The sequence below is a fragment of the Equus caballus genome, chromosome 28 (genome assembly GCF_041296265.1).
Source record: "Equus caballus isolate H_3958 breed thoroughbred chromosome 28, TB-T2T, whole genome shotgun sequence".
In the NCBI taxonomy this organism is placed as follows: Eukaryota; Metazoa; Chordata; class Mammalia; order Perissodactyla; family Equidae; genus Equus; species Equus caballus.
Genome location: NC_091711.1, coordinates 47,890,523 through 47,907,460, shown reverse-complemented (window position 1 = coordinate 47,907,460; position 16,938 = coordinate 47,890,523). Strand labels below are relative to the sequence as shown.

Sequence of the window (16,938 nt, the reverse complement as noted above, 5' to 3'; positions counted from 1 at the left end):
CTGGGTGTCACAGACCCTCTTCCAGCAAATGAAGGAATGAGGCCCAAAGGAAGGTTGTGACGACAGGGCTCCGAGTGCCGGCAAAGCCAGGGCCCCAAGCCTGCTGGGGGTCGCCGGCCACAGCTGTGTAAAGTTTCCTCTGGCAGAGACCTTAAAGCAAAGGGCCGTCCACAGACTTTGCCCTCGAGCCCTGCGGGAGCATACAGTCCCTAAATCCACGAGCACTTAAGGGAAACTTAACTCCAAGCCTTCCACAACCTGGGGAGCTTCTCCAGGAGGCCTGAATTTCCTCCCTTGGGGAAGCATCTCCAGGGGCTTTCGTTCCTACAAAAGTCAGGCCCAAACCCCCTCATCAATGAGCTGAGTTTCTCTGCACTGTAACAAGAAAACTGCCCAATGGGGCCGGGAGGACAGAGGGCAGACCCCAGAGAGCTAACGCCAGCCAGTGATCCAGTCGATGGCCAGGGTGGCCCAGGATAGTGAGGCAGGGACAACAGCAGAGAGCTGGGAGGGTCCAGTTTGAGCCACCAGCCCCTCCTCTGCGGACTGGAATCACACCCACAGCCTAGAGAGCTCTCGAAGGCCCAGGGGCCAAACCCCTGGGGACCCCTTCTGCATGGACGTATGTCAGACAGTTATTATCAACTTCACTGATATAAAGATGCGCAGCACACACTTACAAATGATAAAACGTGCAACACTCTTCAGTGTAAACTCTATATGGGCAACTGACCCTCCCAGAATGCTTTCACTCATTTGTGCTGAACCCCTCTCTCCAGAGTCAACCATGATTGCAACTGAGGAACAGCATGGTACCGACATGGATGCGGGTTGATGTTTCTGTTCACATTAACAAAACACAACAAAGGTGGAAACGGAAGGCTCGGATCAGAACCATGTCCGTCTAGAACACAAGAAGCTTCCTGGCTGAAGGATCTGACCATTTTCTATAGAAGAAGAGTATCTCCCCAGTTTTTCTGTGCCACTCGTAGTGAATGGCTACAGATGTCACAGGCGCTTAACTTTCGTCTGCATATCAGCATTTTCTCCATCCCTTTCTTAAGTCTAGATAATCAACAAAACGAGAATGAAGCCCTGATCTGTAGCATTTACCCATTTCCGCGGCGTCACTACTCGACTGCAGCCATTTTCAAGCCACCAAAGTGACGTCGGGGAGTGAGGGCGCATGGGGAAGGGACACTCGCAGCCACTGTCACACAGGATTCCTACCATCCAGATGCAGCAAATCACCTCTGGATCATACCCAGCAATGAAATTCAGGGAAATAATTCAGAAACGAGCAATTTCAAGTATTTAACACCTTTGTTTTCAATACAATTTATCTAATTTTAAGTTTATATAACTTCATTTTTATTAACAGCCAGCTCGCAAAATTCCTGAACACTTACCAATTGGCTCCCGCAAGCCAGTGTGAGCTGGCTGCAATACACCACTGTCCCGATGCCCCGTGTCAAGCTGTGGCAGCCACGCAGGGAGGAGGGCTCAGTCAGTGCCCCATGCACCACTCACACCCCTCCTTCCCTGGCATGGCTCGGGGGCAGAGGTCAAAGTGTAAAATGAGAGTCCCTGAGAGGACCAAAGGGGCCAAAGACAGCCCTGGGAAGCAGGACCCAGACAGCCACGTTCCAGGGGGGCCAGGCAGGAAGCGGGGGGGCGTGCCTAAGGAATGTCGCACCTAAGCATCAGGGGTGGGGTCACCTCTCCCCAACCTGACTGGGTGCCAGTGGCAGGGGGACAGGGTATGAGAGAAGTGACACAGCAGGAACACAAACCAACCTCGCTGGACTCTAGAGCCTGTGCCTGCCCCAACCCCAGAGAGCCCCAGCCTCCCTGTCCACCCCCCAGCACATGCCTCTGTTAATACATCCATCTCACTGTATGACAGCTCACAGGCCCTCTGCCTAGGAGACTGGGTGAGGAGTCTGGCAGAGTGGCTGTACAGATGTTTATTTAAACAAAACAAAGCTAGCAGGAAAACCTAAAGCTCAGGACCAGGTAGACAAAAACTTCAGTGTTGTATAAGCAAATACACTAACCAATGGGAAACACACACAAGAATTCATTTCTACTGGAAGTTATTCTTTTCTCAACTCTCTCCATCACTCTTAGCAACCAGGACTTGGGAAGACCCAGCCAATGAGACAGCTGGTAGGAAACACCTTCCAGATTCCCGGTATTCCTCGACTTCCTGCCATCGCCCTGGCCCGAGTTCCTGGAAGCAGAAAGGGGCGCCCGCTCACAGCTGTTTGAAAAGAGGCTGTTCTCCAAATGTGCGTCAGCATTAAAACGCTGCGTGCGACTGCCTGAGCGAAGGGAGCGGCCGCTGCACAGGGCCGGCAAACCCGTTTGTTCTGCAAAGGCAGGCTGTCAACATTCTGGGCTCGGCCGTGGCCACTGCCATAATCTCTCAAGGCTGCTGGAGCGAGAAACGGGTGTGGCTGCAGGCCAACAAAACATTCCGTGTTTACAAAATCTGTGCCTGGGTTTGACCTGGGGGCCACGGTCCACCGTCCCTCATCCTAAAGTGACGAATGCCTGGCAGAACAAGAACTCTCAAAGAGGTCCCAGGCCTTGCTGGCCCACTACCAGGGAACCAGGCAGGCCAGAGGAACCTGGGCCCTCACCGAGTTGCCCGGGGCCCACTACAGTGGCCCGAGCATCACACACTCATGCATGGGCCTCGCCACCATCCAGTCTTTTCAAGGAAAGGAATAGGGGCCAGGTGCCATCCACGGCAGCCAGGGCAGCCTGGGCAGTCTCCAGGCTCCCAGAGGCCAGAAGGATCTCAGTGGGCCATATGCCAGGGGCTTCCCCCTGCCAGCCCCAGCCCACTGGAGGCAGAAGCGCTGGCTGGAAGGACAGCCAGCTCTGAAGAGCTGCCGGGGGAAGACACTGCCCATCCCTGGGGGCCACTGTCCACACTAACAGCAGCATGACCGCCTTCAGGTCACAGGGCAGTGCCTCTTGCTTCTCAGTGACAAACGGCACAGAGAAAAAGACCTCACGAAACCAGGGGCCAGCCTGGAGCCTCGTCTCCTGCCTGGAACACCCCAATCCATCCTGCAGGACTGTGCACTGCTCCCCCCACCATGTCTCCGGAGCGCTCCTGCTCAGCAACCTGGATCCAACGCAGTCCTCCACCTCGGTGTCCCCAGTCCGGCAGGCAGCCTGGCAGAGGACGAATGGGTGAGTGCGGCACGTTTTAGCATTTTAACGAGAGTCCTGGTGCCTGCGTAAATTTCGCACCAAAGTAAACCCACGTGGCCTCCAGAAGCCACTCAGGTGAAAAGGGCCTTTGTGGGCACCAAACCTGTCCTTCCGGCAATTTCTAATTTTTTTAACTTGGCCCAGCTGAGGCCATGGCGCCCTCCGCCAGGCCCACCAGGACTCTCACCCACAGATGATGCCCAGGATATTTACAGGCCCGACTCGGGGCTGCCCAGTGCAGCATGCCACACGACACCCAGCAAGGAGCCGGTGGGACCCACGCTTCCTGCTCAGCTGGCCGAGAGAGGGACGCAGCCCAGGGCAGGATGGTCAGCAGGGGCCTGGCTGGCTGCCCAGCAGCCCTGACTTATGCCTCTGCTGCGAAACTGATGTCCAATGAAAAAGAAAACAGACTAAAACAAAACCCCAAACCTCAAAGTCCTCCCTACCCCGGCCGCCCACGTAACGTAACTGCCCAGCTCCAGTGGGTGGACGGTTCCGTGTTACACAAGTGTGTCCTGGCTGGCCGGACTGAGCATGTGTCAGCGCTCCATAGCGCACGCCCTGGGGCTCGGGACCGTCACGGGCGCAGCCACTGTCTAGCAGGATTAGGGACAGAGAAGAGCGAGGGGGCAGGGAAAGCCTCACGCATGCTGGGGCACCAGGCGGTCAGGGGTGTTTAATGAGCACTTACTAGTGCCAGGTGCGTCCGGTGCCAGGAGGCAGAGCGCCGAGCTGCCCCCTGGAGCAGGAGGTGCTGCCCTAACCCCGGGGGAGGAGAATGCGCCTCAGTAAGTGGGGGACAGACAGCGGAAGCCAGGAAAGCTGCCTGGAGGAAGTGATGGCTACACTGTGGGCTGACGGCAGCAAGGAGCCGGCCCAGGGGCTGCAGAGGAAGGACTCCAGGAAAAGCAAGTAGCACGGACAGTCTCCTGACCCCAGAACAAACCAGAAGGAAATGGGGGGGGCGGGGCGAGAGCAGATGAGGCTGTGGCGAGGTGCTGGGGTCCTACCCCGGGTCACTGCGTGGGGCGCTGCCAGGCTGGGGAGGGAGGGAGGGCAGCCTGACCCGAGCAGGCAGATCACACGATGGGAGGAGCAGGGCAGGGAGCGCCCAGGATAATCCTCCCCAACCCGCAGCAACATGACTAAGAGCCGAGCTCGAGCTTCAGCGAGAAGCAGTGCGTGCCAAGGCTTCCACGCCTGCCTCCCCGAATCCTTACACACCAGCCCAGGGGGGCGTGAGGCCTGGCTCCTCCACGCCTGGCATCTAGTGAGGACGGGATAAATATGCGCTGCTATTGTTAGGGTGCCCCCCTCTTTTTAAAGACAGGAGGAAACTGAGGGTCAGAGAGGGAAGTCATGCCGTTATGAGGCGGCCCCGCCCACCCACCAAGACCAGCTCTCGGGCCTGCCTGGGGTCCAGGGGAGCCAGGCTCAGAGGTCCGGCTCAGCCAGGAGCACAGCTGCAGATTCACTGTATTCTCAAGCAAACGCTTGGGCCTGACTTCCAGCACCCACGGCCAGGGAGCGCAAACCACAGCCGCGGGGGCCGTGGACAACAGCATGGCGAGTCCCCAAAAGATCAAGCAGGATTACCCTAGGAATCCTACCTCTGGGTACACATCCAAAAGCCCAAGTGTCTATCCAGAGATGAACAGCTAAGCAAAATGTGGTCTACCCAGACGATGGAATATTATACAGCCCTAAAAAGGAAGGAGGGGCTGGCCCTGTGGCCAAGTGGTTAAGCCCGCACACTCCGCTTCAGCGAGCTGGGGTTTGTTGGGTCAGATCCTGGGCACCGACCTAGCCCCACTCATCAGGCCATGCTGAGGCGATATCCCACACAGCAGGACTAGAAGGACCACAACTAAAACATAAAACTACGTACTGGGGAGCTTTAGGGAGAAGAAGGAAAAAAAAAAAACATGGGTAACAGATGTTAGCTCAGGGCCAATCTTTAAAAAAAAGAAAAAAAAAAAGGAAGGAAATTCTGCAAGATGATACTACGTGGATGAATCTTCAGGACGTCACACTGAGTGAAATAAGCCACACAGGAAAGGTCAAATCCTGGAGGCTTCCACTCGCATGAGGGCCCTAGAGGAGTCAAATTCATAGATAGAAAGGAGCACGGCGGGCGCCAGGGGCTGGGGGAGGGGAAGGAGGCGTTAGTGTTGAAGGGGGACAGAGTTTCAGCTGGGAAGGTGACAAACTTCCGGAGATGCGTGGTGGCGATGGTCGCACAACAATGTGAGTGTGGTCAATGCCACGGAACTGTGCACTTAAAAATGGCTAAATGGTAAGTTTTATGATACGTATATTCTGCCACATATTTATGTGTATATTATTTATACACATTATGCTGTGTCTATTTTACTATATATATGCAGACAGACAGAGAAAGAGGAGCAAGGACAATGTCCACAATCCTCTCTAAAGTAATCTATAAATCTAATGTGATTCCCCTTAAAAAAAGCCTTTCGAGGGAGTAAGACAAGCTGAGTCTAAGATTTATAAGGAAAAACGAATAAGCTGAATAGCCGGGAAAATTCTGAAAAGTAAGAGTGATCGAGGGAGAGCAGCCCCGTCACATAAACAAACATGATGCAGCCACAGTCATTTCGCAAGCGTGATGCTAGTGTATGAGCAGACGGCAGAGCCAGAGAACAAACCAGAATGTACAGAAATAGATCCAGAGCCAACTGGGATCAAATTGGCTTTTTTTTTTTTTTTTGCTGAGTCAAAGATTCTTCCTGAGCCGACATCTGTGCCATTCTTCCTCTGTCTTATACGTGGGTCACTGCCACAGTACAGCTGCTGCCGACTGGTGTAGGTCTGCTCCAGGGAACCGAACCTGGGCTGCCGAAGCGGAGCATGTGAACTTAACCACTAGGCCAGAGGGCCGGCCCCTCAAACTGGCATTTTAAATCGGAGAGGGAGGGGCACATTATTCAACAAATGAGGTGGGGATATCAGGTAGCTATGAGGAAAAGAAAATGATGGAGCCGCACCTCACACCTTCCCAAAATAAATTCAAAATGGACCAGAGATTTGAATGTGAAATAAGGAAAGCAACAAAGCAGCGCAGGGGGCCATGGGTGTTCAGAGCCTGGGGGCTGGATAGGGCCTTCCAAGCAAGACATGACACACAATCCAAGAGAAGGCAGGTTACGGCCCAGTGGCACAGCAGTTAAGTGCGCACGTTCCGCTTCTCGGAAGCCCAGGGTTTGCCGGTTCGGATCCCAGGTGTGGACATGGCACTGCTTGGCACGCCAGGCTGTGGTAGGCGTCCCATGTATAAAGCAGAGGAAGATGGGCATGGATGTTAGCTCAGGGCCAGTCTTCCTCAGCAAAAAGAGGAGAATTGGCAGTAGTTAGCTCAGGGCTAAGCTTCCTCAAAAACAAGAGTTTCTGGAAAACCTCCGTACGCAGTCAAAGATAAATGACAACCTAAGAAAAAATACTTGCAACATACATTAAAGAGAATTAATTTGTCCAACAACGATAAACAGCTCAGTAGAAAAATGGGCAAAATAGAAAAGACAGTTCACAGAAAAAGAAAAACAGTTCTTAAACACATAAAAATATGATTCACTTTCACTTATAAAGAGAAAAATACAAATTAAAAGGACACAGAAACCATTTGCCCTGACAGACTGGCAGACAGTTTGTGGGTGTGAGCACAGGGAGAAGAGGTCCCCCTACTTGGAGAACGGAGCGGAGGGCAACCTTGCAACATCCAGTAAAACGACGATTTCCTTTCCAGGAATCTCCCCCTCTCACACTTGCAAAATCACGGACAGGCAAGGCCGTCTCATCCCAGTGTTGTTTTTGTGACAGCAAAAAAGGGCTGGATGCACTGTCATGTCCACCCATGGGGAGAGCCACATAAGGCAGACCCTACAACCTGAACAGGGAGTGAAGACCCCCACGTCCTGCCAGAGAGCTCGCTGTCACTGCACACTGCTACCTGCCAGGAGCAAGGCCCACACCAATGTGAGCTGCTATTTGCATACCAGAAAGACAGGAGGGAGGGGAAAGGAGGAGGCCCTCATAAGCTTCAACACCCCCCCTTTTTTTTTTGCTGAGGAAGATTCGTCCTGAGCTACCATCTGCTGCCAATCTTCCTCTTTTTTTGCTTGAAGAAGATTAGCCCTGAGCTAACATCTGTGCCAGTCTTCCTCTATTTTGTATGTGGGATGCCGCCAGAACACGGCTGAGGAGTGGTGTACACGGCCCACGCCCAGGATCCAAACCCATGAACCCAGGCCACTGAAACAGAGCATGCCAAACTTAACCACCAGGCCTCGGGGAGGGCCCCGAACACCCTTTTTTTATTGAGGTCACATTGATTTATAACATATGAGTTTCAAGTGTACATCATTATATTTCAACTTCTGTATAGACGGACTGCATCGTGCTCACCACCAATAGTCTAGTTGCCATCTGTCACCATACTCATGTGACCTTTACTCTTTCACCCTCCCCCCGCCCCCTTCCTTTCTGGTAACCACCAGTCTGTTCATATCATATCTCTGTGGAGGGGGCCAGCATAAGCTTCAACCCGTTTTGAATATTGAATCCTCAATGTGTAGACTATTCCACAGCAAAGTTTTAAAATTAAATTTTTAAAATAAAAGAAACAAGAAGGTTTTAATAAAACAGAAAAATGAGAATGAGAACCTTCATTCACTAGTGCAGGGAAATCTCTCCTGACGGTAAACCAGCGGTTCTCTGAGTGCGGTCCAGAACCCTTGGGGTCCCCAGAACCCGTTCAGGGGACCCAGGAGGCCACAACGACGTAACTGCAACCCTGAGCCGTGCTGTGCTTTCCCAGCCCTGCTCCTGGGTGGCCCCAGGGCAGGACGTGGCGGCAGAGCCACACAGAAGCCGAGAACCCAGCTGTCTCCAATTAAATCAGACCCATCGAGGCTGGCAAAACCACCAGCGCCCCTTCACTAATTTCCTTCTGGGGGGTGATAATGATATTTTCAGATATAAATATGCCATTTATGTTAACATGTAATCGGTTTATAGTTTTTGCTAAGTTAATAAATACCTTTAAATTTCTTTGTTTTACTTTCTAACACAGTAAAGATGGACAGATACAACCCACATAAACCTCTCTGGTGACCTCAGTAACTCACAACTATAAAGGGGGTTCCGAAACCAGAGAGTCTGAGAGCCGCCGGCTACCCCCGTGATTTGGGGAAGGGGTGCAGGGACAGGCTTGGACACTGTGCCCTGAGGGCACCCCAGTCAGCCTACGGCTCCCCTTGACCCCGGCCCAGGCCTCGGGCAGCTGTAGCTACGCCCCAGTGGGGAGCTGTGTCCACATGCACGCCCTGAGACGCCAGGTGAGGGCACAGAGCTGGCCTTGGGCATGCAGCAGGTGGACAGCAGGTGGAGAGCAGGACTGGCCTGTCTCCACCACACCCCCGAACCTCACCGACCCGTGCGCCCAGCACCCGGCACCCAGGGGTAGCAGCTCAGGGCTCTCACGCACACACACGCAGCACGCCTGGCAGGACCTCTGTTGGGCAGGGGATGGAAGGGAGCGGTAGAAGGGGACAAGCCCAAGGGTCCCCAGGGGCCCGGGCGAGTGACGTGGGTGATGGGACTGGAGAGGGTATGGCCAATAGGAGGCGGGGGCGCCAAGCCAACTGAGGGCCTGCGCGCTGCCCTGACCCATGTCCACCACGTGTGCAAGAGGAACGTCAGCGGAGGGTAGCAGGGCTCACACACGCAGACTGAGGGCTGAGGGGTCCTCTGCCGGCTAACTTGACATCACACCTCTAGGAGAGGCCGAGTGCCATCACCCCCACTTTACAGGTAAGGAAACTGAGGCAGGGAGAGCCACGCAGCAAGGGAGGAGCAGCAGCCTGCTCCTAACCAGCAGCTACATGGCCTCTGGTGTTGGCCCAGTCACCGTAGGCCTCAAAACCAGGGCCACAACAAACCTGCACACCCCACATTGCAGAAGGGCATCCTCTCTCCTTCTCCACCTTGACCTCACCCCTTGGGGGTCAGGCCAGAGGAGGAGCCCCTCAAGTGCACGCTTCCTCCTCCTCCTCGCAGTCCCAGTCAGCTTTAGCATCACACCCGCCTCCCAAGCACACCATCATTTCCCAACCGGACCCATCTACGCCCTCCATCCACCTTCCCTGACTTTGGGTCTTAGGCACCCTTCCGGGGCCACAGAAGTTTCCTCCTCCAGGAAGCCCTCCCTGACTCCCAGGTTCACAGGAACCTCTCCATCTGTGAACACCCCAGCCCTGGGGCACACGGGCTCACACACTTGTATGTGCATGGACACACACCACCTTGCATCGCTGCCTTCTCCACGCCCACCGTGCCTCTCTGCAACCTGGTGTGCACAGCACCTTGCTCACCACCCAGTAGCCCTTCTCCCAACTCCTGTGGGGAATTACCCCCTCTCCCACTGTGAGGGGCCGTGAATCACACACTCTGCACAGTGGAGACTGCAACTCAGCAGGCACAACGGGACCGCGTCAGCCTGGAGCCAACAGGTGCTGCCATCCTGGGGGATAGCCTGCCTGAGAATGAATAGACACAGGTGACGCCGAGAGAGAGACGACGGGAAGGAAATATCAGAAGAAAGAAGGGGAACCAGAGACACAGCCTGAGCGCCCCGTGCCTGCAGCCCCACACCCCCACGCCCCAGGACCTGCGCTGCAAAGGGCCCCTCTGCCGAAGCAAGCCTAGAGCGAGCCCCTCCGTGCTGGGCGGACAAGGCCATCCTGCACTTGGGGGAGACCCTCGACAGCGGCCTGACATCCCGCTGCTTGGAGAACAGGAGGAGGGTGACAGTACCCAGGTGACACCTGCGGGACGCGGTTACAAGCTGGTGGTGGCATTCTCAGGAGAGGGCAGGCGTCACCAGCCTCAAGAAGTCAAGGCATGAAACAGTCAGTTTCCACAACAGATTCTTCTGGAAGAATAATCTTATGACTAAAGGACTTCCCTCTCCACAGACCCTTTGACAAATCGTTTTGTAAAGAGCCAGCTTCCCGGTGCCTTTCAGGTGAGATTAGATTGGCAATCATCCACTTTATCGGCAGTTCTGCAGAGAAGGCGGCACTGGCAGCAAGATGCCCGGGTTCTCCCAAACCGCTCAGGAGGAGGTCCCCACGCAGGGAGAGCCTCGGGACGTCACCTTCCAACACGCGTAATTAAAAAACAAGACGTGTCTGCTTTGCGGCAGAATCCAGCGGCCTGCGTGGCTGTGATGCTTTACGGGGCTGACTTGTGGAAATGTTCCCACCCCCGTCTTCCACAGAGAACTGAGGAGCTCATTCCAGAGAACTGAGCCAACAGGTTAAGTGCAGGTTATGGCGCTGGGTGATGTCACTTCTTAAAAAAATAATATCCAAAAGCACACTATGAAAATAATGGCTCAGGGTTTGAAAAGCCTGGGGCCGTCCCCGTATTACAGAATTAACAACGCGGCTACTAACACGCACAGGCCCTAGCGCCCCGGCCCCAGGCGGCTCCCAGCAGAAATCTCTCGCCCTCGGCCCCCATCTGTCGACACAGGTTCCAAAACTCCACTTCCTGTGTGCTCAGGAATCCTCTCAGAGCCTGGGGACGTTCCGACCTGACCCTGCATCGCAGTCTGCTCCTGTGACAGATGGTCCCCAGGGACCCCATCCTGCCCAGCACCCCCACCTCCCCCCAGAGGCTGCAAAGCATGGGCTGTGGGCACTGCAGGTGCCCCCGGCTGAGCTCGTGTCCTGGCCCTCTGAACCGGGCTGAACTGCTGTCTCTGGCGTTGCCCTTCCCGGGACCGCCTCCCTGCGCTCGCATCTCCAGCCCCACTTGCTCCTCCTCTTCCAGCTCCGACCGGCATGGCCAGCACAGCTGACGAGGGTGCCCGGCCGCACAAGCGCCTGCTGGGCCCTCCTCTCCAGAGGACCGGCTCTCAGCAGCAGCCCTGTTTCGACAGCAGGTGCACCTGCCCCTCAAAGGAGCTGGCGGCTGTGATGCACCCCGGTCTGACCACAGGGTCTCCCATACCACAGTAGGTGCAGCCTCCTGAACAGGCCCCCACCCCCAGGCAGTCCCCCCAACTCGGCCAGCCAGACCCCAATGAATGCAGCCGAGCAGCCAGAATCCAGCGTCAGCACATCAGCCCAACAACCGGCATTTCATCTCTTAGGAAGTAGCGGAGGGAGCTCCTGAAAGGGTCCCGTCAGGACGCGTTGTAGACAATGTTCCGTACCTTCCACATCAGAATCCTCAGGCAACGAAAGCCAGTGTGCGAGATGACAACCCCCTTCCTTCCTCCGACAGCCATATTCCTGGACTCCACTCACCAGGGCAGAAGAGACCCAAACGTGTCCCAAGAATTTCCATCCTAGTTTGACCAAGACAAGGCCACCGCTGCCAACCCCTTCATGGACTAAAATGCAAAGGATGAGAACACGCCACCTTCTACGGCATCCCAGCGGCAAGGTGCGCCAGCACACAGTGGATAAAAACCTACATGTCATATAGGCTTGCCCGTGGAATAGCAACCTGCATGGAAAGCTGCGCTTGTCCTAATTAACAGCCTGCCAGGAGATCGCCTGGAACGTGAGGGAGACACAGCTCAGCGGAGGGCCCCCAACCAAAGGAAGACCCCACTCACCGCATCGTCTGATCCCCACACGAAGGGGGCCTCAGACCGTTTTCTCTCTAGGAAAACCCAACAGCAAAGAGGAACAAACTCTCTTCAGCATTTCCTTGCCTGCAGCAGGCTTTCTGCCAGGACCAACGCCACTGTCGAGCGAGCGCTGGTCTTCGAAGCCCGCTCCAAGACCCGCCCTCGGCGAGGCCTCAGGGCCGCTCTGGCCCGGCCGCCAGCATCGAAGGAACCATCTCCACTCTGCTCTCCTGCCGGAGCCCGTCAGCCCTCCCCGTCCCCCGCCAAGGGGTCCAAAGGTCTGGCAGTGGATTCCCAGGGGAGGGCAGGACTCATCGAAAGCAGGCGTGGAAACCTGGCCTAACCAGACGAACAGGTTGGCAAAACCGGCAAGGGTGGCTTCCAGTCCGACCTGGAGAAGGCAGCTGAGTCAACGCTGTGGCCATCACAGTTCTGCAACGAGGAGGTCTCAGGGACAATGGAAAGGCCCCACGACGACAAAACAACGCTGCCTTTGGGGCCTAATCTCCAAACCCCAAAAGGAAGCAAAATTCCAACAGAAGAGAGAAAGACCATCCGAAGCCGCTGCCCAGCACACAACACCCCCAGGTGCCCAGGGGGCTCTGGCTGCACCCACACGGGAGATGACACATCCCAGTTCTCACCCAGGTGCTCTGCCTGTGATTCTGCAGGGATGGCCTGACCATGGTGATCCCAACCACACTCACACCCGTGGTAACTGACGGCTCTCGCCTCATCAATGCGGTTTAAGCAGCTGGGACTCCAAGCCTGGGCCTCTCCTCAGGGAGCTGGGCCTGGCACTCCATGTCCCCCAGCCAGTCCAGGGAGAAGGGGCAGAGGAAGCTACGGTTACGTGGCCCCCTGACCTCCCTGAGTACCGGACCTGGGCACAAATGATTCCAACAGCGTCCACTTTCGATGACATCGACCCATCTGGCACACTGGGTCAACACTTCAGCACGGGGGGCGGGGGGGCGGTGTGTGTGTGCGCGTGTGTGTGTCCGGCCCCCCACCAGGACAGCAGGCTCAATTTTACGCAGGCTTAGGCTCATTTCCATGGGCTGTGAGGCCCCCAGCCAGCCCCCACTCCTTCCCCCAGCACCCACCTCCTCAGCGCCCTGGGCGAGCCCATGAGGGGGGAGAAAAAGGGTGATGGATGTGAGGCCGGGGACCCGGAGGACTCGGCTCAGCTGCTGGCCGTGGACAAGTCGGCTACCCTCCCTCACCTCCATCAGACGAGGTGACACCCGGTTGTGCAGCCTGGGCTTGGGGGCTCTCTGCACATTTGCATCTCGGCCCCCCAACAGGCACAGGGGACCCGCCATGACGGGGGTGGTTTGGCCAGACGAGCTGCTCCCCTGGTGACTGCCAGGGAAGCTTGGGCTGGGGTGTCGGGGCAGGAAGAGGGGCCCCCACGGCTGTGGCCAGGCCCACCCTGGCGAGGGGTGAGCTGCCTGACGGGAGCCCATTTTCCTCTCAGGGGTCTCCACTGGGGGACCCCAGCACCTCTTCTTGGCCCAGAACGTCCGGGGCATCGCCTCACTTTTCCAGAAGCACAGGAAGCCCCAGCTGGCCCCACGGGCTACAAGATGAGGGTCCCCAGGGTGGGGAAACCCTCATTAAAGGCAGAATCACAGCCCAGGACCCACTCCATGGCAACCACATGAAAAGCCTGTCCCGATGGCCAATGTCCCCCAAATCACCTCTCGGATTGTTCTGGAAACCTGAGGCGAGGAGAGCTGCTGAGGCACGTTCTCCCAGTCTTGTGTTACTCAGTCTCTCTCTGGTCAGCTTCCGAGCCTGCCCCGACCCCCTCTGCACCTGCCTTCCCCCAGCTGCCCACGGAACACCTGCCCAGCATCTCTGGGCTGAAAGGCTCATTTTTTCAGGCCTGGTCCTCGGGCCCCACAGTAGGAGGGGCATGGAGCCCGCTTCCCCTGCGGCTGTGCCTCATGGCGGCTCCCTCCCAGCCCCGGACTCCAGTGCTACCCTCACACCCTCAGTCGGCGGCGGGGGCTCCAACCTTCCCCTTCGTTGCCGGGGAGAAGCCCCTTGCCCAAGACCGGGGTGGCCCCAGCCTCCATCTCCAGCAGACCTCCTCCCAGTCCCCAGCCCCCACCAGGGCCATTTCTACACCTGAAACTTCTGGAAAGGCCTGCCCTCTAGGCTTACTGCCCCCCGAGATCCCTCACAACCCACGGAGGCCATCCCTTCCTGTGTCAAGGACCTTAAACAGGGCCAGGAGCTTCCTTCAGCCCAGCCCTCCCCTGGCCACTGCCAGCCTCTCCCCTGTGCCCCACACACCACAGAACACACCTGGCCCCCACCCCTGTGTGCTCCCACACCTGCCCTGGCCTAGAATGCTCCTCATCATCTCTCTACCTCCCAGCCTGCCCAGTCTGCCCAGACCACTTCTACCAGTCCTTCAAATCCAACCACAAAAGAGGGGCAGGAAGGAGGGAACTGCCCGGGCAGATGAGAGGCCCTGTGAAGGAAGCAGCAGCAACAAGACAGTGTGGTGCCGGCCCAAGAAAGGCAGACCCAAGGACACAAGGAACCGAGAACAGCGACATCAAGAACAGGGAGCTGGAGATCGGGGGGAGGAGGCTGGAGAGCACGTGGGTAGATGGTGGTTATCGTCAAGGCCTGGCTTCCTCCTCAGAGGGGAGCTCAAGGGTGCCTATTACACCGAAAATAACTAAATAGACAAGAGGGCCCTGCACAAGCAATGCCGACAGCATACCATGCATGACCCAAGGAGAATGACTTACCAGATTTTAGGCACCTAAGGTCCAAAAAAATCACGAGAGAGAGAAAAAGATTCAGCCCACAGGTCTTCCCTCTTGAACGTCTCCTCTAACCCAACATATGCCGCTACGGAAACTGAGCCACTTAAGGCATCGCTGGTCCACACCTGCCACCCCCGCTACAGGCACCGCTCAAAGGAGGCGCTGCTGGGATCCATCCACCTGCCCTCCGCCCGAGGCAGGGCCAGCAGCTAAGAGGCCCTCGAACATCTGCTAAATGCACAGGGGCATCAAAACGCTCTTCCCCATCCACCTGCACGTTAAGACTACCCACAACCAGGACACCTGCTGGCAAGCTTCTGGCTCAAACTGAGGTTCGGGGGAGACAGCACTGGGCAGGTGGGAAGGCAGCCACGGTTCAGCAGCCTCGAGGTCAGACCTCATGAGGACTTCCCAAAGGTTTCTGTAAGATTTACCTTCTGCTATCGATAAAGATAAAGGGTCTTGGATCAAACAGTCAACAAGGCTTCCGTGTTCCTGCAGCAAAATCATTATTTTCCAGCATTTGAGAAGGGTGTGGATAAAATCAATTCCTTTTATGGTTTTGTTAAAATGGTTTCTTTTCAAAAAAAAAAAAACTGCATGGAGAGAGTTCTAATTTAGGTTATGTTGGTGTGCAGAAATAATCACAGAGTAGGGTTCATATCTTCTAATTATACAGAATTTAGGACAAAATACTCATGTAAGTGATTCTGAAATACTTTATAAATAGGTCATAATAGGCTCTTTTTATCGCCAAGACTTTTAAACTGCACCCCGCATGGCCGCCTCTTTCGGCAGAAGAGCCGGCGGTGAGCGGGGAGCCAGCAGTTCCCTCTGCGCCACAAGCCGTGTCCTGGATGCAAGGGGTTCAGGTCCTGGCTGAGAAATCTGCTTGACACCGGAGAGTGGGGAAGAGCCCATCGCAGGGCTGGACCCCAGAAACATGAGCCACAGAAGTCAAAGACTCTCGGGATGGAAACCCAGCCTTGAACGGGGGTCTCCCACAGGTGCGGAAGGACGTGGTTACTCCTCGGTCTGACCCAATCTGAACCAGGAAAACACTCGGGAGAGGAACCGAACCCAACCCGTCCCCAGTTGTGAATGACCAAGTCTGCTGGAGGCCGTGGCTGAGCTTTCTCGCTATGACTCAGTGCAAACAACTCACTTTATTTTTAATCACGTAATTAAGTAGTCAATTATTAAAGAATACGCACTTGCCTAGCTTAAAAGAAGGAGACTGATCTGCCAACGAAGTCAGCCGGCTGGGGGCAGTGGAGGTGGGCCTCAGACCACGGGCAGCCTGGGGGGTTGGGGTTTGGACTCAGGGTGACAGGCATGAATGGGCTCCCCTCAAACACGCCCTGACGCCCTCAGCCAAGAGCTGGGGACGTGGGGATGAGTGAGACGGTCCTGCCCACCTCGTGGAGCCTGTGGTCACAGGGAATGGCCCGATGTCCCGTCGATGCCACCCGACCCTTCCCATCCCTCCATGGCCATGGCTGACTGTAGAGTGCAGGGGGGCGGACACAGGCCTTTCTGGAGATGTAACCTGGGGTGTCAGCAGCCACTCTGGCAGCATGGGCCTTGTTTACATTTGGTAAACATGGGGTCCAAATCACAGTCCATTTCTGATATGGCAGCAAAGTTAATTTTTTTAGGTCCCGGATCAGAGAATGTAAAATAAAGAGGATTCCACAGTCACCCCCACGGGGCCCCGGCCCTGAAAGACGAGGCAGGACCCAGCCTATACATGCAGTTACCTGCCTCGGGGCCGTCAGCCCTGGGCACCTGGCTCCTGTTCCAGCCCCTGCATTCTCTAGCTGTTTTTCTTTTTTTTTTTTTTTTTTTTTTTAAAGATTTTATTTTTTCCTTTTTCTCCCCAAAGCCCCCCGGTACATAGTTGTGTATTCTTCGTTGTGGGTTCCTCTAGTTGTGGCATGTGGGACGCTGCCTCAGCGTGGTCTGACGAGCAGTGCCATGTCCGCGCCCAGGATTCAAACCGACGAAACACTGGGCCGCCTGCAGCGGAGCGCGCGAACTTAACCACTCGGCTACGGGGCCAGCCCCTCCAGCTGTTTTTCTAAACTAGAAACCTCGTCATCCTCAGCTGTCCTCAGACAGATGCTGCCCGCTCTCCCTCCCAACCTCTCCAGCCTCCTCTCCCCCCAGGCCACGGCCTCTCTCCCATGCAGTCAGCATGCATTTGGTCCCAAGCCCTGAGTTCCTCCCCTCCCGGCCCCGCCAAGCCACACAAGC

At 55.9% G+C, this 16,938-nt stretch overlaps 1 protein-coding gene across 5 annotated transcripts in view; it reads right to left on the bottom strand.

Moving 5' to 3' along the window:
* The window catches only part of GRAMD4 (GRAM domain containing 4), an 83,562-nt gene that overhangs the window by 53,026 nt on the left and 13,598 nt on the right, over nucleotides 1–16,938 (bottom strand). For 2 of the 5 annotated variants that reach the window (XM_023631343.2, XM_070254062.1), the window contains exon 1: nucleotides 11,879–12,229. The exons of the other annotated variants lie outside the window; for them this stretch is intronic. In XM_023631343.2, coding sequence (XP_023487111.1) covers nucleotides 11,879–11,883 — 5 coding nt within the window. In that variant the 5' untranslated portion in view covers nucleotides 11,884–12,229. Of the gene's footprint in view, nucleotides 1–11,878; nucleotides 12,230–16,938 lie in introns of those variants that run through there. 5 annotated transcript variants of the gene reach the window in all.